Source organism: Papio anubis, chromosome 2 (assembly GCF_008728515.1).
Source record: "Papio anubis isolate 15944 chromosome 2, Panubis1.0, whole genome shotgun sequence".
Lineage (NCBI taxonomy): Eukaryota > Metazoa > Chordata > Mammalia > Primates > Cercopithecidae > Papio > Papio anubis.
In genome coordinates this window covers 17,726,967-17,753,683 of record NC_044977.1, presented here as the reverse complement: position 1 = coordinate 17,753,683, position 26,717 = coordinate 17,726,967, and the positions used below count along the sequence as shown (strand labels likewise).

The following is a 26,717-nucleotide window of genomic DNA, read 5'->3' as shown; positions in this document are numbered from 1 at the left end:
GTTCCTGTGTTAGTTTGCTAAGGATAACGTCCTCTAGTTCCATCCACGTGCCTGCAAAGGACATGATCTCATTATTTTTCATGACTGCATAGTATTCCACAGTGTATATGTATCATATTTTCTTTATCTAGTCTATCATTGATGGGCATTTGGGTTGATTCTATGTCTTTGCAATTTTGAATAGTGCTGCAATGAATATACGCATCCATGTGTGTTTATAATAGAACAATTTCTATTTCTTTGGGTATATACTCAGTAATGGGATTGTTGGGTCGAATGTTATTTCTGTCTTTAGGTCTCTGTAGAATCGCCACAGTGTCTTTTATGATGGTTGAACTAATTTACACTGCTACCAACAGTGTATAGCCATTCATTTTTCTCCACAACCTTGTCAGCATCTATTATTTTTTGACTTTTTAGTAATAGCCATTCTGACTGGTGTGAGATGGTAACTCATTGTGGTTTTGATTTGCATTTCTCTAATGATCAGTGATGCTAAGTTTTTTTCACATATTTCTTGGCCACATGTATGTCTCCTTTTACATGTCTGTCTGTTCATGTCCTTTGTCCAGTTTTTAATGGGGTTGTTTGCTTTTTCCTTGTAAATTTGTTTAAGTTCCTTATATATGCTGGATATTAGACCTCTGTCAGATGCATAGTTTGCAGAAGTTTTCTCCCATTCTGTAGGTTGTCTGTTTACTCTGTTAATAGTTTCTTTTGCTATGTAGAAGCTCTTTAGTTTGATAGATTCTATTTGTCAATTTTTGCTTTTGTTGCAATTATTTTGGTGTCTTCATCATAAAATTTTTGACTGTGCCTATCTCCTGAAAGGAATTACCTATGTTGTCTTCCAAGGTTTTTGTAGCTTTAGGTTTTACACTTAACTCTTTAATCCATCTTAAGTTAATTTCTGTATATGGTGTAAGAAAAGGGTCCAGTTTCAATTTTCTGCATATGGCTACCCAGTTATACCAGTACCCTTTATTGAATAAAGAATCTTTTCCTCATTGCTTGTTTTTGTCAGGTTTGTCAAAGATTAGATAGCTGTAGGTGTGTAGTCTTATTTGTGGATTTTCTCTTCTGTTCCACTGGTCTAGGTGTCTGTTCTTGTACCAGTACCATGCTGTTTTGCTTACTGTAGTCCTGTAGTATAGTTTGAAGTTGAGCAGCATGATGCCTCCAACTTTGTTCTTTTTGCTTAGGATTGCCTTGACTACTTGGGTTCTTTGTTGGTTCCATATGAATGTTAAAATAGTTCTTTCTGGTTCGTGAAGGATGCCAATGGTAGTTTTATGGAAATAGCTTTGAATCTATAAATTGCTTTGGTCAGTATGGCCATTTTAACAATAGTGATTTTTCCTTTCCATCAGCATGGATAGTTTTTCCATTTGTTTGTGTCCTCTCTGATTTTTTTGAGTAGTGGTTTATAGTTTTCCTTTTAGAGATCTTTCACGTCCCTTGTTAGATGTATTCCTAGGTGTTTTATTCTTTTTGTGGCAATTGTGAATTTGGCTCTTTTGTGATTTGGCTATTGGCCTGACTGTTGTTGGTGTATAGGAATGCTCGCATTTTTTTCCACATTGATTTTGTATCCTGAGAGTTTACTGAAGTTGCTTATCAGCTTAAGAAGCTTTTGGGCTCAGACAATGGGCTTTTGTAGATACAGGATCATGTAATCTACAAACAGGGGTAAGTTTGACTTCTTTCTTCCTATTTGGATCCCCCCTGGCTTTTTTTTCTATTGTCTGATTGCTCTGGACAGAATTTCCCATACTATGTTGAATAGGAGTGGTGAGATAGGGCACCCTTGTCTTGTACCCTTTTTTCAAGGGGAATGTTTCCAGCTTTTGCCCATTCAGTATGATGTTTGTTGTCAGTTTGCCATAAATGGCTCTTATTATTTTGAGGCATATTGCTTCAACACCTAGTTTATTGAGAGTTTTTAACATGAAGGGATGTTGAATTTCATCAAAAGCCTTTTCTGCTTCTATTGAGATAATCATGTGGGTTTTGTTTTTAGTTCTGTTTATGTTATGAATCACATTTATTGATTTACATATGTTAAACCAACTTGAACCCTGGGGATGATCACCACTACTTGATCATGGTGGATCAGCTCTTTGATGTGCTGCTGGATTCAGTCTGCCAGTATTTTGTTGAGGATTTTTGCATTGATGTTTAGCAAGGATATTGGCCTGAAGTTTTCTTTTCTGTTGTATCTCTGCCAGGTTTTGGTATCAGGAAGATGCTGCCCTGGTAGAATGAGTTACGGCAGAGTTCTTCCTTTTCAATTTTTTAGAATAGTTTCAGTAGGAATGGTACCAACTTTTCTTAGTACATCTGGTAGAATTCAGCTGTGAATCCATCTGGTCCTGGGCTTTTGGGGTTGGAAAGCTATTTATTATTGCCTCAATTTCAGAACGTGTTATTGGTCTGTTAAGGGATTCAATTTCTTCCTGGTTCAGTCTTGGGTGGATGTATGTGTCCAGGAATTTATCGATTTCTTCTAGACTTTCTAATTTATGTGAACAGAAGTGTTTGTAGTATTCTCTGATCATTGCTTGTATTTCTGTGGGGTAATATCTCCCTTATCATTTCTGATTGTGTTATTTGAATCTTCTCTCCTTTCTTCTTTATTAGGCTAGCTAGAAGTCTATCTATTTTATCAATTTTTAAATAAAGCAGCACCAGGATTTGTTGAGTTTTTCAATGGTTTTTCATTTCTCTCTAGTTCAACTCTGATCTTAGTTATTTCTCATCCTCTGCTAGCTTTGGGATTTGTTTGCTCTTGGTTCTCTCATTCTTTTAGTTTTGATGTTAGGTTGATGACTTGAGTTCTTTCCAGATTTTTGAGGTGGGCATTTAGTGCTAAATATTTCCCTCTTAACCTTGCCTTGGCTGTGTCCCAGAGATTCTGGCACATTGTATATTTATTCTCATTAGTTTCAAGGAACTTCTTGATTTCTGCCTTAACTTCATTATTTACCCAAAAGTCATTCAGGAGCAGGTTATTCAATTTCCATGTAATTGTATGGTTTTGAGTGTATTTCTTAGTCTTGAGTTCTAATTTGATTGTGCTGTGGTCTGAGAGAATGTTATGATATCAGTTCTTTTGCATTTGCTGAGAAATGTTTTACTTCCAATTATGTGATCAATTTTAGAGTAAGTGCCATGTGGTGATGAGAAAAATGTATATTCTGTTGCATTGGAGCGGAGAGGTCTTCAGATATCTATCAAGTCCATTCAATCCAGACCTGAGTTGAAGTCCTGAATATCTTTGTGAATTTTCTATCTTGATGATCTGTCTAATATTGACAGTGGGGTTTTAAAGTCTTCCATCATTATTGTGTGGGAGTCTAAGTCTCTTTCAAGGTCTCCAATAACTTGCTTTATGAATCTGAGTGCTCTTGTGTTGGGTGCATATATACTTAGGATAGTCAGCTCATCTTGTTGAATTGAATCCTTTATCATTATGTAATACCATTCTTTGTCTTTTTTGATTTTTGTTGGCTTAGTCTGTTTTCTCAAAAACTGGGGATGGCAATCCCGGTTTTTTCTGTTGTCCATTTTCTTGGTAAATTTTCCTGCATCCCTTTATTTTGAGCCTACTTGTGTTACTGCACGTGAGATGGATCTCTTGAAGACAGCATATTGATAGGTCTTAGTTCTTTATCCAGCTTGCCATTCTGTATCTTTTAATTGAGGCACTTAGCCCATTTACATTTCAGGTTAGCATTGTTATGTGTGGATTTGATCCTGACGTTGTGATGCTAGCTAATTATTTTGCAGACTTCTTTATGTGGTTAACTTATAGTGCCACTGGTCTGTGTACTTCATTGTGTTTTTATTGTGGTTGCTAATAGTTTTTCCTTTCCGCATTTAGTGCTTCCTTCAGGAGCTCTTATAAGGCAGGTCTGGTGGTGATGAATTCCCTCAGCATTTACTTGTCTGAAAATGACCTTATTTCCCTTTTCTTATGAAGCTTAGTTTGAATGGATATGAAATTCTGGGTTGGAATCTCTTTCCTTTAATAATGTTGAATATTGGCACCCAATGTCTTGTGGCTTATAAGGTTTCTGCTAAAAGGTTCTCTGTTAGCCTGATGGGCTTCCCTTTGTAGGTGAGCTGGCCCTTCTCTCCGACTGCCATTAACATTTTTTCTTGTATTTTGACCTTGGAGAATCTGACGATTATGTGTCCTGAGGATAACCTTCTCATCGAGTATTTTACTGGGGTTCTCTGCATTTCCTGAATTTGAATGTTGGCCTGTCTAGCATGGTTGGGTAAATTCTCATGGATGATATTCTGACATGTTTTCTACATTGGTTGCATTCTCCCCATCTCTTTCAGGTACATCAACCAGTCACAGATTTGGTCTTTTTACATAATCCCATATTTCTTGGAGTTTTGTTTATTCGTATTCATTCTTTTTTCTCTATTTTTGTCTGCCAGTGTTATTTCAGAAACCCAGTCTTTAAGTTCTGAGATTCTTCCCTCTACTTGGTCTATTCTGCTATTAATACTTGTGATTACATTATGAAATTCTTGCATTGTGTTTTTCAGCTCTATCAGTCAGGTCAGTTATGTTCTCTATATTGACTATTTTGACTGTCAGCTCCTGCAACATTTTATCATGATTTTTAGCTTCCTTGCATTGAGTTAGAACGTGGTCCTTTAGCTCAGTGAAGATTTTTTTTAGACACATTTGGAAACCTAGTTCTGTCATCTCAGCCATCTCAGCCTCAGTCCAGTTCTGACCCCTTGCTGGAGAGGTGATGTGGTCATCTGGAGGAGAGAGGACACTCTGGCTTTTTGAGATTTCAGTGTTCTTGCACTGATTCTTTCTTATCATTGTGGGCTTCTCCATTTTCAATCTCTGAGGTTGCTGACCTTTGGATTTCTTTATTTTTTCCTTTTAATGGTCTGGCCACTTTTTCATAGGGCTGCTGTAATTTTCTGGGGGTCTGCTCCAGTGCCTGGTTGCCTTGGATTTTCCAGTACCTGAAGGTATCACCAGTGAAGGCTGTGAAACAGAAAAGATGGCCCTTCCTCTGTGAGCTCTGTTCCAGGGAGGTATGGACCTGTTGCTAGTTCCAACACACTTGTAGGAGGTGGCTGGAGACCCTGCTTGGGAGATCTCACCAAGTCAGGAGGATTGGGATTAGGTACACTCTTAAAGAAGCAGTCTAGTCACTCTTTTGTAGAGTAGCTGTGTCCTACTGGGGTACTCCTTCTGCCCCTGGTTGGCTTGTGCTCTCTGAAGCCTGGAAGCTGGAACCACTAAGTTGCTGAACAGCAAAGATGGCGGCCCACCCATTTCTGGCCTTTCCATACTAGGGAGAATTCAAACCTCTGTTGGGCCGGAGAACACAGAATGGGGTGGCTTGAGGCGCCAGTTGGGATGCCCTGCCAGTGAGGAGGAATAGATTGGTTAAAGCAGCAATCTGGACATGTTTTGGTAGAGTAGATGAGATGTGTTGGGGGATCCCTTCTATCCCTGGTCAATTTGGGCTCCCAAAGCCCAGAGACCGGAATGGCTAAGTTGTCCAAACAACAAAGATGGTGGCCTGCCCCTCCCCCGAGGAAACTCTATTCTGTCCCAGGTAGGAGCAACAATGTTGCCAGGGGCTGGCTGGAATTCCAAGTCAGTAGGTCTTATCCTGCAGGGTACCCTGGAAGTGGGGCCTGCAGACTGATGGTGCTCTGCCCCCTGGATTCAGCTCCCTTTTCAGGGGTATGTATGGAGGTCCAACTTGTTACCTTGCCTGAGTTGCTGTCACAGCAGCAACTCCAGGGACCCCAGAGCCAGCATATATAAAGCTTCTAGGACTCTGTGCATCTGAGTAGCTTTTCTGCCAGGACTTCACACAGTTCTGTGTCAGACTGAAGACCCTGGTGGGGTGGGTTCATGAGAGTATCTCCTGACCCAAGCATTGCAAAGATCCATGGGAGAAGTGTGGTTTCCTGGGGTCACACATTTACTAAGCGCTTCCCTGGGTGGGGGAGGTTCCTGTTGCTCTGCGTTGCTCCCGGGTGGGTCATTGACTTCCTTTTCTCTATTCTCTGTAGGTCAAATTGTTTCCCTGATCAGTCCCAATGCAAGTACCTGGATGTTTCAGTTGAAGGTTCTGTATTATTCACCCCTTTATTCCTCTCTGTAAGAGTCACACACAGTAGCTGCTTCTAGTCAGCCTTCTTGGTCCCCACCCACTGAACATTTTCATTGGATGTTCCACAGACAACTCAAATGCAACATGACCAAAATTAAACTTACCATTTCCTTCCAACTACCAGTCCATCCTGTTCCTCCTCTGCATTATTTCAATTGATAGCACCACCTTCCACTCACTTTTCTTGCTCCCAGCCATCCTTCCCTGAGCATATTTTGAGCTGATTTCCTTACTTGATTAAATCCTTCTTGCTTTCTTTTATTAACTTCTCCCACATTTTTGGGTTGTAGATGACCCCCTTTCTTATTTTCCTAAGTGATATGCATTGTATAAAATGTAAGTATAGGCCAGGCACAGTGGCTCACGACTGTAATCCCAGCACTTTGGAAGACTGAGGCAGGCGGATCACGAGGTAAGGAAATAGAGATCATCCTGGCCAACGTGGTGAAACCCCGACTCTACTAAAATCAAAAAAAAAAAAAAAAAAAAAAAAAAAATTAGCTGGGTGTGGTGATGCGCACCTGTAGTTCCAGCTACTTGGGAGGCTGAGGCAGGGGAATCACTTGAACCTGGGAGGTGGAGGTTGCAGTGAGCTGAGATCGTGCCACTGCACTCAAGCCTGGTGACAGACCAAGACTCTGTCAAACAAACAAACAAACAAAACAGTAAGTGTTCCTTTTCTCTCATGACAAAGGATTTGAGGTGTGAGCAAAAGGCTGCAGTATGAACACACCCTCTTGCACTGAAATCAGTAGTAGTATATTTAGTATTATATTTTGGTATAACTGAATTTTGCGATATGATAAGTTAGATATAACAAATGTTATAAAACAAAATATTTTGTGGTTGACATGTGGCATTTCAAAGTTATTCTATAGCTATATTTAGTTTAGATTGCTAGTTAATATTGTTATAAAAATGGGAAGTTCTAAGTGGAATGTTCTAAAATGGGAATTTCTAAAATTTAGAGGTAGGTGGTTTGCAGGTAAGTGCCACAGAAAGTATTTACTAAATCCAAATGTATAGCTGGAAAAAGCCTGTATGGGGATAATGGTCAAGGTTATACTTAATTTGCACCAGTAAATTTTAGTGAAATTAGAGAAAATACACTACTGTGAATTAAGTGTAACCTTGACCACTATCCCCAAATGGGCTTAGAAAAGTTAAAAAATCCAAACATTGGTGAGGCTGTGCCTTCTGGGCAGCCAGGCTGCTGCTGAGCTGCTTGCTAAGTCAGAATGTATTCAATTTTAAAATTAAAAATACACACGGTCACACATACATCCCTTCTCTACACACACGTATATATTCGCACACCAGCCCACACACACACTTGACTACACTGTCCCTCTGCTGATATATATCTGGAAGAACGTCCACAAGGATCCCAAACGGTATGAGATTCATGAATCCAGTGCCATATGAAAGCCAGCCAGCCACCAGCACTGACACTAAGATGTAATCTTGTAGTTAGTAGTGCTACCACTCCTTCATAATAAAATAGCAAATTGAAGCAGTTTTCAAACAGTGTGGGAGACCAAAGGGAAATCATTTCTGCTTCCAGTAAGCACAGAAGGCTATTAATGAGCCACGGATGGCTCCCCTACTACACAGTGCACTTAGTCACTTCCTCCTTCCTGTGCTCACATAAGCTGTGATTATGTTCTAAAGCTGTAGTTTGAAAAATGACTTTGCTTTTGAAAATTTATGGGCTATATATATTTATGTTTTATTTCTGCTTGTCATGGGGAGTTGAGTATCTGTTATTGACATAAAGTTTATAAAGCACTTTGAGTTTCTAAGAAGAGAGATGATTACAAAGAAGGGTAAGAACATTAAAGAAGAGTAAGATGGAAGTATTGACCCTATTTTTCCATTCATTTGATTTTTTTTTTGCATTATAATAATGTGACTTTTAGAAACTCTATGTGCAAAGGGGACATAGACCACATGAGGAGATGGTAGTGGACTTATAAGGAAAAGTAGTAAGCATTTTAATAAAATGAATTCATAATGCATGAGAGCATGGCTTTTTGAGTCACAGAGACTTGAATTTGAATCCTTGCTCTGCCACCTGCAATGTGTCACACACTATTCTATAAGCTTTACAACAATCAATTAATCTTTATAATAATTGCATGAAGTGGATGAGTAAACAGAGGGACAGAGAATTTTATAATGAGTAAACAGAGGTACAGAGAATTTGATACCATGCCCAATGTCACACAGTCCATAAGTAGAGCCAAAATTAACTGAGATAGGTATTCAGGTTCTTTCCTCCTAGAATCTCTGATAATGTCTTACATACACAGTATATAATAAGAGCTGGACAATATTAGGCTTTAAAATTTAAAGCATAAAATACACTACTTCTAAACATGTAGTAGGATGTTTAGAAGTAAATCTTTTATTTATAACATATTATTGTTCATTTATAACATTTAATTGATTCATTATTCTGCAGAATAAAATATATAAATTAGGTGAGAAGCTACTATTTCCCACCTTATTTGCTTGTGGTACTCATTTGATCCATTTTTGGCAGCAATTTAGATTGAATATCTGGTATATTGTTTGCCATTATATTCTGCTTTAGAATACAGCTGATGCAAAAATAAAAAGAAGAAAATAAAAAGAAAACCAACCTAACCCAAGCATCATTAGATAATGAGTCATTTTGATATGTATCTGATAAAAATGAGTTTTTGAAGAAACATAATGGAAGGACATTAGTATACAAGCATTTCAAGTACCATAGGTGGTCCTGATAAATTATTCTAAAATAATTTAGAACAGGTGAAATGAATACAAGCTATAAAATAACACATTTTTAGAATGGCTACAGAGAAGAACAAACAGTTCATGTCCCCAAACACCTCTGAATTTCATTTTACCTTACAGAGCACACTTGGTTGAGAGTATACACTGCACGAGCAGTATTGCTCTATAATAACTTGATGATTTTGCTGAATTCAGCTTCTAGGATTGAATCTGGACATCAAGCCCAGTCAGAGTATAAATATATCATCACTGCTAGCATTCAGAGCAGTTGGAAGAAGAGGACCCAGAATGAAGAAAAATAAATGAAAATGAGATCAAGAGAGAAAGATGAGATGCAAACAGAACTTCTTCACATAACATGGGGCAAAGAATGAAGTGAAGTGAATGTTTTATTTTCACATGAAAATAAAGAAGAAAAATAATGTAACATTCCAAGTGGCAAAGTCCAGCCATTTTGTAAGTGAGAAAAATAGTTATCTCTCTGTAGATAGATAGATAGATGATAGATAGATAGATAGATAGATAGATAGATAATTAAAAATGCAGTGACATGCAAATATATGACCTTTGCTGGGGATGAAAAATATTTACTATAGTAGTTATTTTCTGTATTTCATTTTTTCACTATCAATGAATATTTTCATAGCACATGATGGTTTTTCAAATCTTAAATGTATTATAAATATACCTTGAAATATAACTTCCTGGTGCCTTCTCAGTTTGTGTTTGTATCACTATCTATAATAAATTACTTCTTGTACGTGCTATACTTTTAAGGATAAATCACTTTAAAAATAATGTTTTTGTAAAATAAATCTCTGCTAAAGAAGTTTTATTCCTCCTCCTTTTGTTTTCTGAATAGTCAGCCAAATGAACTGAAGAAGGACAAAGTTAATAGAACATTTTCTGAAATGAACTTGAGTCACTGTTGGTACATACAGATCAGTTAAGGAGTTCAGCATTATAGATATAGATAATGCATACAGTATCGTACTACATAGTTAAATGTGATAAAGCAAAATTAATGACTGTGAGGCAACTGAGTTTCATTTCATCTTTCTTCATGATAACATTATTTGGTATACACACACACACACACATATAGCAAGTGAATTTATAGGAGAAATCAATTATGTTATTGAGTGTACATCCTCCCCGCTTAGTAACACTCTAATGTATCACAGTATCAGCGAAATGCACCCTAGAGAAAACACTGCTATTCTTCACAGAAAATCCATGAATAACATTATGCAAAAATTAATTTATGATAAATGATTTAAATATAGAACTGAGAACAGCTTATTTAAATGCCATCAGAAAAGAACACCTCACCCGCAAAAAGGAGTCTAGGGATCCATTCTCCATATATTCCACCACAATCATTACTGGTCTGCCTGCAAAAGAGCAAGAGAACACACATGGATTAGAGCAATTACAAAAATATGTGCTGCAGTTAAGAGATACCCAGCTGTGGTAACTAAATTATTTGTATTTTATTAATAGGAATTTCATTTTCCAACCTGCTTCTATAAAAGTGTTCATATTATACATAGGCATCTCTATATTTCTTTATAGCATTATTTCCTTTTGAGTTCATAAAAAGGACATGAATTACAATATAAATTACAAAGGAATTAGGTACTTCTTTTCCTAAAGCCCTGCAATCACTTGTTTAGATTATGTTCTTTTTGTCCTCTAGTTTTTCCTTAGAAAACAATCAACGAGCTGAAGTAGGATTTAAGCAGTTATTATAGCTGCTTTTGCAGTTATGGTACAACTTCTAAGGCAGTGCAGCAATTTTGGCTGACTTATATTAGAGTGGGCATTTCTGAAATATTCCTAAGGCAAAGCAGAAAGGAGAAACTCATAAATTCTCTTTAAGAAATTATAAACCATCGGTCATAGTCTGATTTTAAGGGCCTTTAAGCAGAAAAATTTTAGATTGATGAATGCTACAAAGCTTGTAGGATTTGTAATAGCTCCTGATTATGTTTTCATTGGACATAGATTTGATCAACAGAGCAATGATGGCAGTACATGAAAAATAAGTAACTCTGATTTTGTAGTCTGGTACAGAAGATAAGATCAGAAACTGAACATAATTTCTTTCCTTTTTTATCATATCAATTGTTACACTGTTACAGTTCCGAATACACCTGTATTAGGTAGAATATTTGACATAAATAACTGATCTATTTCAAAGAAGTGAATGCATTTGTTCTGCCCAATTGCCCAAGTTTAAAAGATAAACTCATTTCAGATGCAGGGGAAGTGGTATTCACCTGAAATAAGCATGTATGACATATTTAGTTTTTACTTCTGTGTTTCTCACCTCTTGTTGGAATTTTTAACTTTTCAATCTGCACTGTGCACAGTTTTTCATTATAAACAAGAAGGAGATCTCGAAAGAACTGATGTGTACTATTGATGGAAATATTAGATCTCATTGTAATTCATGTTCATTTTATGAACTCAAAGCCTTGTGGGTTAGAAAGGGTGACTATTATGAATTAGTACAATGTATGCAAATGCTAGACTTTACATTTGAATCTATATTTTAAATAAAGATGTGCTAAAGGTTAAATCTATTAATAAAGCTCCCAATTTATCATGCATAAAATTACAACCCAAGGAAGTTTTCCATTTGTAGTGAATATTAACCTATATTCTATAATGTTCCTCGAAGTAATTAATTTTACCCAAATATGAATAAAGAACTTTATTGGCAATTATCGAGGTCAGACGAACTGTCAGCACTCTTGTGGGCAGGGATCTAGAAGATTCAGGTTTTAAACCTTAAAGTTCATCATGAAATCTTTTATTTGGCTATACTTTCAGGGAGCTTGGGGGTAGGACATAGATAGAAACACTGAGGTAGCAAGGTGAGGAAAACAAAAGGTCATTTTTGTACTTAAATATAAAAATTCTGAGTCCAATATTCCATTTTGAATGACAATGGATTCTGAATGTTAATGGGAATAGTTGGGTTATTACAATGACTGCCTGATGTCTTCTTCCCCTGCCTGCAGAGTCACAACTTTTTAATCTGTCTTGACCATTGCTGTCAGAGGAACACTTTTAGTTTTTATTGTCTTTAACAAACATTTATCTTTCCCTTAAGAATGCCAGTCTTATTAGAATAAAAAGAGCTTGCAAGCATTTCACTGGTATTGGTACATGCCATAATTATGTTTCTTGTGCAGATATGGAAATTGAGGGATAGAAAATTAAAGTACTTGTCCAAAGTCAAACAGCTGGTAAGTGGCAGTATCAAGTAGTCTGTCTCAGAGTTTGAGGTCTTAACCATTATGCTATAGGTGCCTTTCAGAAAGCATTTATAGATAAAAGCTCCAAGTCTCACCCTGTTAGTCAATTCTTTCCAGTGATGCACCTCATCTTTCCTAACTAGCCTTTGTATCCACGGCTCTACCAGTGGTTATTAGTTCTTCTATTTATTTAATCCTGTCTCCTTCTTCCTTTACTTGTGTAGTCACCTGCCAGGATAATCTCCCAATTTGCTTCTCTCTCTAATCTCACCATCTCTCCCCACTCCCTTAGAATTTATACAACACACCTCTTCCCTAAAAGTCTCTCACAGTGATCGTTCTTATAGTTTCATTTCCATCACATCTATTGTGTACACTATGACATGTTGTGCATGTTTTTATATTAAGTTGTTTTTCTTTCTTATTTTCCCATAATGCTTTGTATCCTCATTCACTGGGTTTCTCAAGGTCACTTGCCATGGACCTAATCATAGTAGGTGCTTCATGAAAACAAGTTAACTTTTCTTGATTTTATAATTCCTAAGAAACTGACTCTGGAGTATTTCAGCAGGATCTGATTTATGTGAATACACAGTACTTCGAAATTAGTTCCATCTATAACTCTTTGGGAGATACTTTAGGCAATCTTAAAATTCATCAGTGACAAGTTCTATCTTCTCATTAAGAATAATAAAGAATCAAATGAAGACTTCCCTGGTTTCCTGTGAATTAGAAGTTTTGCATTTGAACTCTTAATCTTTTGTATTTTGTGTAGTAGCATCAACTGAGAATAGCTGTTAATTGAACTAAGAATTTTTTTTTTTTTTTTAAACTACTGCTCCATCTAGCCTGTAATTTGTTTTGGTTTTCAACGGGGAAGAAGCTAGTCATACTGTGAAGATGATAAGCAACTTTACAATCCATTATTACATTTTATAATCAAGAAAATAGATAAGTACAAGGGAAATTATGGAAATTAGGATGTTAATCTTTAAATCTGTTTTAGGTGAGAGAAGTCTATTGGCAACAGTGTTTTTTGGTGTTTTCCAATATGTAAAAATTATATATTGCATTATTGTTCTTGGAAGATATATTTGGAAGTAATTTATTATCTCCTTCTAAATTTTCAAAATGTTACACCTTATTTCCCTTTGTACAATTTTAGCCAGTCACCCCTTGTGCCTCATGTCACAGAATCATCTAGTATTTGCATCATACTAAAGTCAGTGGACAAACCAGGCTTCTTGAATTAGTCAATTCTTGAAATCCCCAGATCACTTCAAGTCTCATGTATTTGATTTAAGAGATTTTCAAAGATACTTTACAAGTCACCAAACTGAATTTCTTAGGTTTTCCTTCATAAATATCCCAGAAATGGTTATATATTTTAAATGGCATTTGAATGAAGATACTCTAAGAAATCAGTTACTGATATTCTGGAGACAATGGATTGCAAAAACCCCTTATCATACTTTTCTGTTATAGACAAGAAAAATTATTTTCTTACATTAAGACTTTAAGGGAGTATCGACCAATATATATTTTTCAAATGTTCCCTAATACTTCTGATGATTTTGATAAAGGTGGTGTGGATAAACTATATAATCATAAGACTACACTTTTCTTATGTTGTTGTTAAAGAAAACAAAATAATTCTTTAAATGTTCCATAGATACCCTGTTTAAAGTATTTTGCCAGTGAAATCCTTTTTTTTTTTTTTTTTTTTTTTTTTTTTTGCCTCAGAGAATATTTGTGAAAAAAGAGGATAAGAGAGATTTAACATTTTCATATAAGTAATGAGTTTGTGCTGGATGTAGTATGCTCTATCAGTCTGGCAATTTCTAATGTGCAGTCAGTAAAATGAAGAATCAAAACAAATCTCAACAACCTCAAAACTCTATTCCAGTTTAGATCATTCAGTTATTTAACATTCTATCAAGTTTATATTTTGTCTACCAGTTAATAAAATTTGTGGTGATAACTTAGATTGACAGTTAGAGCGCCTGTATTTTTTCCCCCCAGTTGCAATTCAGGACTCTTTGGACCAGTTATTTAATCTATTTCTACCTTCCACATTTCTGTTGTAGAGACAGTGAATTACAATTATAATCTCAAATGGGTTTGATAATAAATGAAATATTCTTATGCCTCCAAGGCACTCAGAAGACATGGATTATGCCATTTGAACACAGTTATATTATATTAAATCATTGTTTTTATTCACATAAGTACTCAAATTAAAGAACTATTTTCCTCTTATAGTGTTGCCTGATGATTATCAGATCACATTCAAAATACATCTCATCCTCATTCAGTTCAAATCCAAACTTTTAACATTTGCCTTGAACTTTCTTTTCCTCTAATAATCCCGTGTTCTTAAAACATCACCATCCATCTAGTTATCCAGGTTTGAAACTCTTTTGTGACATTGGACTTCTCACTTTATTAAACCCTTTCTAGTTCATAAATTATGAAGTTCTGTTGATTTTACATAAAATCTATTGCCACTGCCCATATTCTGCCTTTGCTTTCTCTTGCTCAGTAATATTTTACTGGTTTCTTTCCTCCTATCTGGTACCCCATTGTAAGCTAACTCTTGCAAAATCATTGTTTTTGAACATTCAGTGATACAAAAAAATTTTTTAAATGCCTACTAGGCAGCAAGTACTCTTCTGGGTTCTGGAGACACATCATCAGTCAATGTAAGATCTCTGCTCTCACAGGGTGTATAGTACAAAGGGCACTAGAAATAATTAAACAGCCAATTAGTAAAAAGGGCTAATGCCTCATTCCCCTATTTTAAGACTGCATTGTTTATTGCGGAATTAAAGTCTAAATTGCTTGGTAATTAAGTTCATTTACAATCTCTTCTCTACCTTCATTTCTAGTTTCACCTTTTACTTCACCCTGTTCCCATATCTCCTGTTTTTCAACTAATCAAGGAAGTGAAAGATGTCTACAAACAGAACTACAAAACACTGCTGAAATAAATCAGAAATGAAATGAATAAATGGAAAAACATTCCAAGCTCACAAACTGGAAGACCGATATCATTTAAATGGCTATACTGCCCAAAGTAATTTACAGACTCAATGATATTCCCATCAAATTACCAACCTCATTTTTCACAGAATTAGGAATAAACTATTCTAAAATTCATGTGGAACCATAAAGAACGCAGATAGCCAAAGCAAGTGCAAGCAAAAAGAACAAAGCTGTAGGTATCACATTATCCAACTTCAAACTATACTATAAAACAACAGTAACCAAAAGAGCAGGGTACTGGTACAAAAACAGGAAAATAGACCAATGGAAAATAATAGAGAATCCAGAAACAGCCACACACCCTAACCATCTGATCTCCGACAAAACTGACAAAACAAACAATAGTGAAAGGACTCCCTATTCAACAAATGGTGCTGGGATAACTGGCTAGCCATATGCAGAAGAATGAAACTGGATTCCTACTTTTCACTATACACAAAAATTAACCCAAGATGCATTAAAGATTTAAATGTAAGAACTCAAACTATAAAAATCATAGAAGAAAACCTAGGAAATACCTTTCTTGACTTTAGCCTGGGCAAATAATTTATGGCTCTTTTTCAATTTCTCTTGGTGATTCATAATTTCCTGAATATTACTTTACTTGTATCTTCCTCTCTTCTTTGGAAGACTGCCTTCTCATTACCTCTACTTGACAAAAATCATATACTTTTAAAACAAGCAGCTTAAATATCATCTCCATTGTAAATTCTCCTATGAATTTCTCTCTGTTTTAGGAAGTCTTGATTGTTTACTTTCTCCTCCCTTTATATCTCAATCAATTTTAGAACACTTATGGTAGAGTATTAATGTTCACAACATAGGTGTCTGTCTCCCATTCTAAAGTGGCCTTGAACTCAGGACATAATGCCCAATTCTTCTCTATAAGGTCGCTACCTAAGCACAGAGCTAGGCATAGAGTAGATATTCAATTTTATATTTTTTGAATTGAATGTCAGAAGGAACACACACATATGAATGTTCTCTAAGAATAATTCCAGACCTACAAAAGATTTACTGAAATAACAGAATGGCAAATCCAATAATTTTTAATCATAAATTACTTACATTATCAAAACTATTGTTGTGAAGACAGCAAAATTCACATTTCAGCTCCACTACCTAGTAGTTGCATGATCTTAGGGAAGTTATTTTAGCTCTTTCAGTTTTTGCATATATAAAATGAGAATAATATTATGTACTACATAAAATTTTTGCAATAATCAGGTGAGAAAATATATAATTAGCATAATGTTTGTCACTAAAATGTTGATGTCCATCTACTTTCCTTTCCTTTGCTGCATAGGTATCTGCTTCTGTATTGGTATGTTTGCACACTATGTCACAAAAAGTTTTAAAACATAGAAAATTTTTATACTTTATCGCAGATTGGTATTGATATGAAAATTATTTCATCATCTTTGGCTAAGTAAAGTAAAATTATTGCTAGTTACATGTTTCATATGATGCAGTAAACTTCCAGTTTTAGCACTAAAATTCTTGTGTCCCAGGCAAACTAGGATGATGGCTTACTCTATATTTTGCCTGGCCAGCACAGCACAGTTGAAGTTGTAAGATGAGAGTCACATAGCCTGATATTGGAGATGTTTTCCCCTTTGGACAAGTAACCTTTTATAACTCACTTTTCAACTCACTGTCTCTGTTTCCTCATTTGAATATTATATATTTCTCATGGGCACATTTTAATTTCCTCATTTGGTTATTATTATTGATTTTATTATATATAGGCATATTATTATAACCTCCTCCTTAGGGTGGTGAGATGAAAAGGATAATGTGCTTAAAACAGAGAAAAGAACCCAATGCTGAACACTGAATCACCCAATAACTGCTAATTAAATGAATGGCTATATGTTGAGTATTATATGTTACCTTACTGACTAGATGTTGAATCCTAAGCTAAGAAGTGGCTTGAAGAGCTAATAAGGTTCATTAATAGAATGACTAGTGTTAGTAAATTTAGGAGCTCTCTGAATGGTCTCAAAGGTCCATTTAAATCGTATATGCCTGAAATTGACAGGTTTGAAATTGCTTCAATGAACAAGATGGTTTCTCAGGGTAGAGTAAAATACTTTAAAGAGTATTTTCCTATTTTAAATAACATAATATATAGTTTCTTAACAATAACATCTGCTAAAAGTAGGTTCTTATTCTCATTAACAATCTGTGTTGTATCTTCTGCACTCTGTTTAGAGATTTTTGCTGTAACATGCTTTATGGTTAATTTAGAATTGATGTTTTTAATCTTAGAGCTATTTGAAAATCCTCAGTTTATATAGTCAGATGATTCGATTCCATTTTCCCCCCTTAATTTATGTCATTTGCTTTTCAAAATTAAGTGGTAAGCAAAATACCCTTGGAAAAATACTGAAAAAAATACTTTAGTGATAAAAGAGCTGAGCAAAAATTAGGAGAGGTGATCTGCATTTATGAAAACAGTAACATTTCTTCATCTAGATTTGTTAGAGTAAATGAAAGGTGTGAGGCTAGAGAAACAAAACATGATTTTCCTGCCAGTTCCAGAGAGCAGTGGCATGCCATCTGCATCTGTTGACCTCAGTAATATTCAGTGATGTCCTTCTTCCTACTAGAAATTACCATATAGGCAAAAAGGTTTCTCCTTAACTAAAAGTGTCTTGTTAACAATGAAAGTTACTGCCAAATTTGCCTCATGTTGGATTGTTTTTACTATAAGATACTAACTATGCTGAAAAATTTTAATAACAAATGAGTTTTTAAGAATGTCTTTCTTGATTTTGTATTACATTCACATTTAGAAAAGTAACGGTGATATACAAATTAAAAGCATATCTTTTGAAATTATTTGTGACTTTTTGCTTTCTCAAAATTATGAAGGAAGTGGTTATGTAATAATTAATAGTTGAATTACTATTAGGTAGCAACAAAAAACACAGCAAGGAATTTTCATGTCTTAAAATACTGCATAATGTGTAAGTTCAAAACTAAATTAAATTACATGTCAAATAAATAATATATGCTGCTTTAGTTCTTGGTTTTCTTCTTTAAAATCCATTTGTATAATTTAAAAATAGATACTACTCTAAATCAGCATGCAGGTTAGAATAATTTTTTATAAGTTCTTCAATATGCTAGGCACTGTTCTATGAGTTTTACATGTTTAAACTCATTTAATCCTCATATTGACCCTTGTGGCAAGTGTAATTATTAGCTCAATTAAACATGTAAGGTTACTGTTGCACTGAGAGTTTAAGCAACTTGCCTAAGGACACACAGTGAGTAATTGGCAGTGCAAGGCTTAAAGCCAGGCAATCTGGCTCCAGAGTCTGAATGCTTGGCCATGTCCTTATACCTCAAAGTAATGTCTCCATTAGTAGTTTGAGGAGCATAAAGCATTACCCCAAATCTCCATGTCTTATCCTAGAAACATTCTGGAAGGGTATTATGAACCAGGCACTGTGTTGCTCCCCAGGATATTTTGTTGAGAAATTCCAGGATTTTAAAGGCCTACAAAGCTGTAAAACGCTCTACACAAAGAGGAAATATGTACTAAGGACACTGGCTGGAAAAACCTTCAGATTTTGCTTTCTCAAACATCAGTTTATGATAATAATCTTAAGGTTCCATTAAAAATAAATTTGTCTTATATTAATATTCTCAAATTTGGCTTAAAAAGACAAGGCTTAGCAGTTGAAATTTCAGTTATGTAAGAGGCATATGTAAGAATATTTAAGAGCAGCAATGTGATATGCTTTTGCAAAAACTCTGGGGAAGACACTAGGGCAAGTGTTACATTCTGAATATTTTAAGAGAGTCCCTAAGCTTTCGGTAGAAAGCATCATATTTTCCAGTAGTATTTCAAATGCTATGCTTTACTTCTGGCTTGAAAAATTCTTATTATTAAATGAGTGTTCAAATATTTTGCTTTCTGCTCTTCTGTATCATTCACTGTCAAAAGAAAATTATCAGAAAATTTAAAAATAAAATAAACCCCTAAACAGAACATATTTCATGTATTCTAACTATGTAGGTAATTTACAGAGTGATTTTAATTATAATGGCAAAACATTTGTTAAATAGTCATACATATGACATAATTAAACCACCGACTACTTTCCTTCCCCCTACCCCCAATGCTCCAGGCAAGTTACTATTTATTTCTTAATCTTTTCTGCAACTCTTCCAATATATTTAATTTTTAAAAAGTTCAGCTTTGATAAATGCACTCTCTGTTAAGACCTCTGTGAATAGAAATATGAAAAGCCAACATGGTGTCATAGGGCAGCTTCCACTGTGATTTGTCCTACAAAGCAAAACAATGAAGCCTGAGCCAACGCATGTTTTACAGCAGGGCTGGTCTGTCTCTATGTTAGTTATATTCTTAAGTGGTCCAGCATCCCATGAGGGTATGTATGCTATCCTGTGTGGATCAACATGGTTCTCTGGAAAGGAAGAGCCAGCTGAGCAGCTTAGTTTCCTATTATGTTCCCAATTAAGGTGAAAACTCACAAAACAATACCAATGAGCACAAATAGTGAATACTGATTACATGGAGACTCAACTAACTTAGAAAACCATGTAAGGATTTTCAGAATTTTTCTTTGTAAGAAGAAAATGATTCTTGAATGCATCTTTTGAAAGTGCTGATAGTTTCTTTGAATAGGACCAAAATAAATGGCACAATCTGTAATAATAAAACATGAAGATCTCTAGGGAGTGGGTATGTTCTCAATGGAGAATTTAAATAGCCATATATATACATATATATATATATATAAAAATATCTATTTTTAAGATTCAAACTTATTCAAATGATATTAAGATAAAAGAAACATTTATGCTAATAAGAAGGCTTAGTTAAGGCCAAAGGCTAGAACTATTTAAAAATTCTGAAAATAGAGAAGGTAAAAAGAACAACTACTAAAAAATCTAGAGATTACTTAAAGGCTCTTTCAAGATTTTTCATGTCTTTCTGGCAGGAGAAAAATAAAAATTTTCTTTGTGCTGCTCAAGAGCTTGATATCAAATGCATCATGCAGTTTTTTTTAAAATGCACTGCCAGTCTTACATAAAGATGATGCTCACTTATGTCAGTTAAGCCTAACTTTATATATAGAACACTGAATTCTTTAGAACCAAGGGTTCTTTGTGTGTGAACTTTAGGGTGTCCAGAGACCTCCTAAAATTGTATGTAAACACTTACATACATGATCACATGTCCATTTTCTTGGGGAAAAGAGTGAAGCCTTCATTGGATTTTCAAAATCAGGGTTGGCGAGGAAGGTTAAATAACTGCTGAGTTTTCACCTGGTTTATAATGAGGAGTCTTATTTTTGGCCAAGAAATAAAGTATAAAATCCAAAAAGAATCTGAGTTCATGACCTGTACCACAGTATCATAATCATCAGTCCACAGGAGTCTTTAAACTCATAAACTCTGCAATAAAGTTTTTATAAACTGAATGTCATTTGAAGGTTTAAATTATACCTTCCATTTTATATATGTTTCCATCCTGATTTTTCTTATTCCAATTGATACCTTGAACTTGCCTTCCTTAAACTCTGTATCATTTTGTAACGTACCATGTATTTCTCCTCAAGTAAACCAAAGAACCAAAGGATGATGTACATGCTCTTTGGAACCCACTGACTTTAAGCAAGAGTGAGCCACCGGAATGCAACCTCGACATTATCTGGTTAGCTCCCTTTGCATTTGTTGTAGAGTGTATCCTAAACAGACATTTTAAAATAATCCTCTAACCTAGCACCAACAGCGTTGCGAATATTTTAGAGGGGTTGTTTGGGGTTGTGTAACTAGAATGCAATCACTGATGTCACCCTCCTTTGTGCTTTGGTTTGCCGGTGTGTTCTGTTTGTCATTCCATCAGTGACCTTATCTTCTCTATCTTCTCCCCACCCCTGAAATAGCAATAATGTTGGTGTCTCACCCACACCTGGCTCAGAATCTCCATCCTAGTTTTATAACAGCTGCCGTCTGCAATGTTTTCTTCTGAAGCCTGCAGCTGCACAAATTTTAGAGGAGGAGAGTTCTCTGGGGAGAACTGTGCAGATGGGTGTTAAGTAAGGCCTGTATTGGTGTTTTTGATATCATCTAAATGGCAAGGAATAAAGAAACTAGGAGTTAGTAATCCAGATAAATACTTCATTTTTATTATATTTTATATTTTGAATGATTTATTCAGGATTTTACTTTGTATATTTAATCTAGTTTTTCTGATTTCCTTTATAAGTAGTTTTGGTTTAAGTGTGTACACACACTCACACATACATCATCTAGGGTAATTAGCAGCATTCTCAACTGCAGAAATGTCTAAAATATGTACCCTTCAATTAAAAAAGAAAATCTCCCCATTAAAAGTCTCTTACTTAAAAAGTATGCCACTGTATCTTATGTTGTATAAACTTATTACAACAAAATATTGTTAAATACAAAATATATGCTAAAGAAAAATACTTAAATATAATTGGAAGAATTTAGCCAACAGAAATTGTTTTGTCACAAGTAATTAATTTTGAAATGCCAAATTGTGAATCTAAAGGTACTAACTTTTTAAAGAATGTCTAAAAACATGAAGAAATAAAATGATTCACTTTGATTTTTCTGAAGTACAATTTGATCATATTTAAAATGCAGATACTTTTCCACTGTTGACTTTCCTTGGCATATGGAGTTTATGCCAATTTTCCTTAGCTCAGTGTACATTTCCCCAAAGTCTGCCACCCAGTCTTATTTATTTGCATTACTACTTTTCTACAGTCCTCTATATGCATCAAAACTTGATATTATTATATGCAACAGATCCTAGATTTTCTATAGCTTCAAACGTATTTATCATTCCTGGCTCATCTGCAACATCTAAGCTATATACTTTCTGAATAAAAATATTTTTTTGACTGGATAATAGTGAATGCAATATTTTCCCTGACTTCAGCCCTGATAGGATTTCACATGAAATATGGAAAGGAAAATATTGATAAACATTGTTAGTGGACTGTAAAGACATTTTACTGTTGGCTCAGGACTGCATGTCCTTTGCTATAGAAATGAAATTATTGGATATGTGGTTTACAGAAATCCGGGTTGTTAATCCATTTTCTAACATGGCTACTCAGAATAGCAGTGAGGCTGTCAAAATGTTTGGTATTTGAGTATAAGGCTCATCCAAATCTCTTTCCAACGGATAACCAAATAAATAATATTAAACATTATTATTATTATTATTATTTTGAGACAGAGTCTCGCTCTGTCGCCCAGGCTGGAGTGCAGTGGCGCGATCTCGGCTCATTGCAACCTCCGCCTCCCGGGTTCAAGCAATTCTCCTGCCACAGCCTCCCAAGTAGCTGGGATTACAGGCGCCTGCCACCACGTCCTGCTAATTTTTTTTGTATTTTTAGTAGAGACGGGGTTTCACCATGTTAGCGAGGGTGGTCTGGATCTGCTGACCTCATGATCCGTCCGCCTCAGCCTCCCAAAGTGCTGGGATTACAGGCGTGAGCTACCGCGCCCAGCCCTTAAACATTATTTTTAATTACAGACTCAGTAATTGCAAATACAGTTTTTGAATACACATGTGTTCATAATTTTCCTGTTAGTTGATTCAGAGTAGCAGAGAGGAAGTCTCACGCTATCTTTGCCATTTCCTTTGCACCTAACACAAATCATAGAATGAAGAGAAGCTCAGGTAAAAATGTCAAAAGAGGTGTTACACATACAGCATTGTACCTAAAGCACAGGCAGGCAAACAGAGAGGGTACCTCAGAGAACATTTCTTCAATAACTAAAGAACTGCTACGATTAACCACGAAGGAAGTATTAGGGAGATATTCAACACTGATTTTATTCCCTCACAACCTATTTCCAAATCCCACATGTTGCCTATTTCCTAGTTCTCTCTTTTATAGACTTCTCTTACAATTGACAAAACTTGTTAGTTTAAGGTATACATTTGAGTTTGGTCTACCATCTAATCCATATCCATATATATATATACACACACACACACACACACATATATTCCGTATTTATCTCTCTGTATAGCTCTCTATATATCTATACTCCACTCTAGCATATATACATATATATCTATTCCATAGATATATATGGAATAGATACTAGTCCAAACTCAAATGTATACCTTAAACTAACATAACTCATATATACAGATATATATTCATATATACATGAGTAACTTCATTATATATATATATATATATATATGAGTTACTTCATTAGTAAAAAAGTTATCAAGTCTCACAACTGATAGAAAACTGACAGAAAAATGTAGGCTAAAATTTTGTTGATAGAAACACATTCAATCTTAAGATGTGATTTGCTGAGTGATTAGCAGATGATAAACATGCCTTTACATCTTATAGGTAGGTCTAATTTTTGAGACATATTGTAATGGTTGCATTTTATGTAGATTTAAAACACCATATGATGTCAGATAGTTACTGCTAAGAAGTGACAAAGAAAAGTGAATTCATGAAATTTCTATGTGTTATCCATCACTATTAATGCAGAATTTTATTTTTAATGCTTTATTTTTCTCCTATCATTTGTGTATGGCAAACATCAAACTGCCAAAAATATAGTGGATTTGGGTAGAGGTGAAATCTGTCATAATGTGATCCACTAGTCTAAGACTATGTATACTCAATACTCTATGGCATATAAAAATATTCTAAACACTTTCAAATATTGTTTGACCACACAATTAAGTTAAAGAAATAACTATGTGGAGCAAAGAGAGCAAGCTTATTATTTTAGAGAATATGTCTGATAACTTATTTAAAAGAGGGACACATTCTTTTCAACGAGGTAGAATTTGATTTAAATAGTAATAAATATAGTGGAGGAAGACTTTCCTTTAAAAATATAATTTTGGAGTTACATCATTTCTAATTTCTCTTCTCCTTCCCCATTCTCTTCTTTCCTTTATCCTCCCCTCTCTTTTCTCCTTCCCTTCCTCTCCTCTCCTCTCCTGTGATTTCCTTTTTTTTCTTTCTGGAGAAAACAGAAAATGAAGTTTTGCTTTTGTTGCCCAGACTGGAGTGCAGGGGCACCATCTCGGCTCACTGCAACCTCTATCTCCCGGGATAAAGCGATTCTCCTGCCTCAGCCTCCCAAGTAGCTGGGATTACAGGTGCCCGCCACTATGCCCGGCTAATTTTTTGTATTTTTAGTAGAGATGGCATCTCACCATGTTGGCCAGGCTGGTCTCTAACTCCTGACCTCAGGTGATCTACCCGCCTTGGCCTCCCAAAACTGCTGGGAAAACAGGCGTGAACCACTGAACCCGGCCTTCTGTGATTTCTTCCTGTATCAGGTGACTACTACACAAATGCATTCTGTTAATTGTGTTGATATACTTGCTATTCAATTTTCAGCTAGTACTTCCTGGTGTTTTTCTCCATCTGAAACTAAGAAGAATAACCCTTTACTTTGACCTTTTTAGAAATGAGAAACCTATAAACAGTTGACAACTGTTGCATAAATACTAACTTCAGGCTTGTCTGCTTTCTGGGTCTCGTGATTCAATGAATCTGTTATTATGATGGTTAGTGTAAAGGTAAGCACTGTAGAAATACTGCTCTTTAAGAGCACAGTGTGAGGTGAAGCAAAAAACTATTCTATATAAGACATAGTCACGTATCTCTTTTAAATTTGATTATCATAAGCAGTTGGGAGCTAAATTAGCACTAGAACAGGTGTTTACATTTCTTGACTGATAGAGAAAATGTCTTATGTGACCGTTAAAGTCGTGTGACAGATAATCAATTGGTAGAAAGTGAGTTTACTGCTGCCCGGTGGGCACCAACCTTCAGCTGAGTGTTTAAAGTGTTCAAATTGATGTCTGAAACCTGAAGGGTATTAATTCAGCTATTAGATGGCAAAGAAATACTTTAGTTGTTTTTTAAAAAAATATAAAACAATAAAAACTTCTCATGATTACAGCTTCATTCCTATTTACGCAAAATTAAAAAAAAAAATCTTGGGAAATAAGCTATAGTTGAATAAGAAAGGATTAAAAAAACTTCTGAAATAGTAGCAGTCATTACCAAAAAAGTATTACACAAAATGTACAGAGATGACTTATTAAAATGATATAAGCCAGGAAAAGTGTGTTGATGTTGAATTAATTTCAGTTTGTGGAAACAGGGACAAGTTTAGATCTATAAATTTTTTATGAAGCAATTTTGTTACACCTGATTTGTATGTAAGTCATGAAAACTGAACTGAGTTTTCTCTCCTATGAAAGCTCGAGGCAAATTTGGCTTAAAGCCTAGAAGAGTAGAGTGCTAGAATGTTCTCTTAGATCCCTCTGTGGAAAGTCGTTTTTGTATGTGTTAAAGAACAGTCCTCTTGCTTCTGTCATTCTCAGTAGCTAAATGACAAAGGTTTTTTGTTTTCTAACGGTGATATTGAATAATTCAAGTCACTACTAAACTTCATAATGTCATTTCTGCCAAACATATCTGACTTGACCAAGATTTGTCATTAAGAGTTAAGGGTTAGGCCATTAAACTCTACGCAATCTGCTCATCTTCTAAATTCCAATCACTGAGATATTAATTATATATGAAAGCTACATGTTTATATTTGCAGTTAACTCTGAGAGCTTGCCTTAGTTTTTTTTTTTCTAATCCTTTGCAACAACATCATCAACAACAAAATTTCTGTACAATTGTTATCATTTCTGTCTCTAAGGAGAAAAAGGGCAATATAACACCCAATAAAGTGAAAATTTATAACCTTTTAACTCGTGTAATTTTGGTTTCTGCTTTTTCAGTGGTATTCTTGGCCACAAAGTATCTAACCACATCAATAAACTATCCAGTGATGAAGCTAAATGACATCAAAGCATATTTATATGCTTTAATTAAGTAGAAAAGAGTAATTGAAAGGCAAAGGAAAAATATCAGTGTATAATGGTCTTAAGATTTGTTGGTATAATTATGCTAACAAGGACAAGAAATGTGCATTGTTGGGATTTTTGCTTTTATTGGATTTCCCAGTCTTTTCAAGTGTTCAAATTACATAGCAGGCTGGGCCAGCTCTCCTGAGTACATTGATGTCATTACAATAAATTTTTTAGCATTATTATTAGTTTTAATAAAAATCACAAGAATTATGATTTTAAAACTCCAAGAATCAACATTCAAATTCTATTTTCCTAAGACACATATAAAATGTAAAGTAAGATGGCATCCTTTAGGTACAATGAAGGAAGGCAGCTAGATATTTTACTAAATGTCAGGGAAGAAACAAATTGTAATTACAATCATGCCATGTAAAACCTGCAAAATGTTTTAGTAAATTTGAAATTGCATTTTTAAATGCTCAGTATCCTATATTTTGTTTCTCTCAATAAAATACAGCTTTGGTCAGATTGGCATTTTTAGGGAAAAATGCATATTAATGTTTATTCTAA

General features: G+C 35.0%; 1 protein-coding gene across 6 annotated transcripts in view; it reads right to left on the bottom strand.

Annotated features, from left to right (window-relative positions):
- EPHA6 (EPH receptor A6) overlaps window positions 1–26,717 on the bottom strand; it is a 928,471-nt gene that overhangs the window by 121,521 nt on the left and 780,233 nt on the right. For all 6 annotated transcript variants that reach the window (XM_031661852.1, XM_031661826.1, XM_031661827.1 and 3 more), the window contains one exon: window positions 10,284–10,345. In XM_031661852.1, the coding sequence (XP_031517712.1) occupies window positions 10,284–10,345 (62 nt within the window). The remainder of the gene's footprint in view (window positions 1–10,283; window positions 10,346–26,717) is intronic.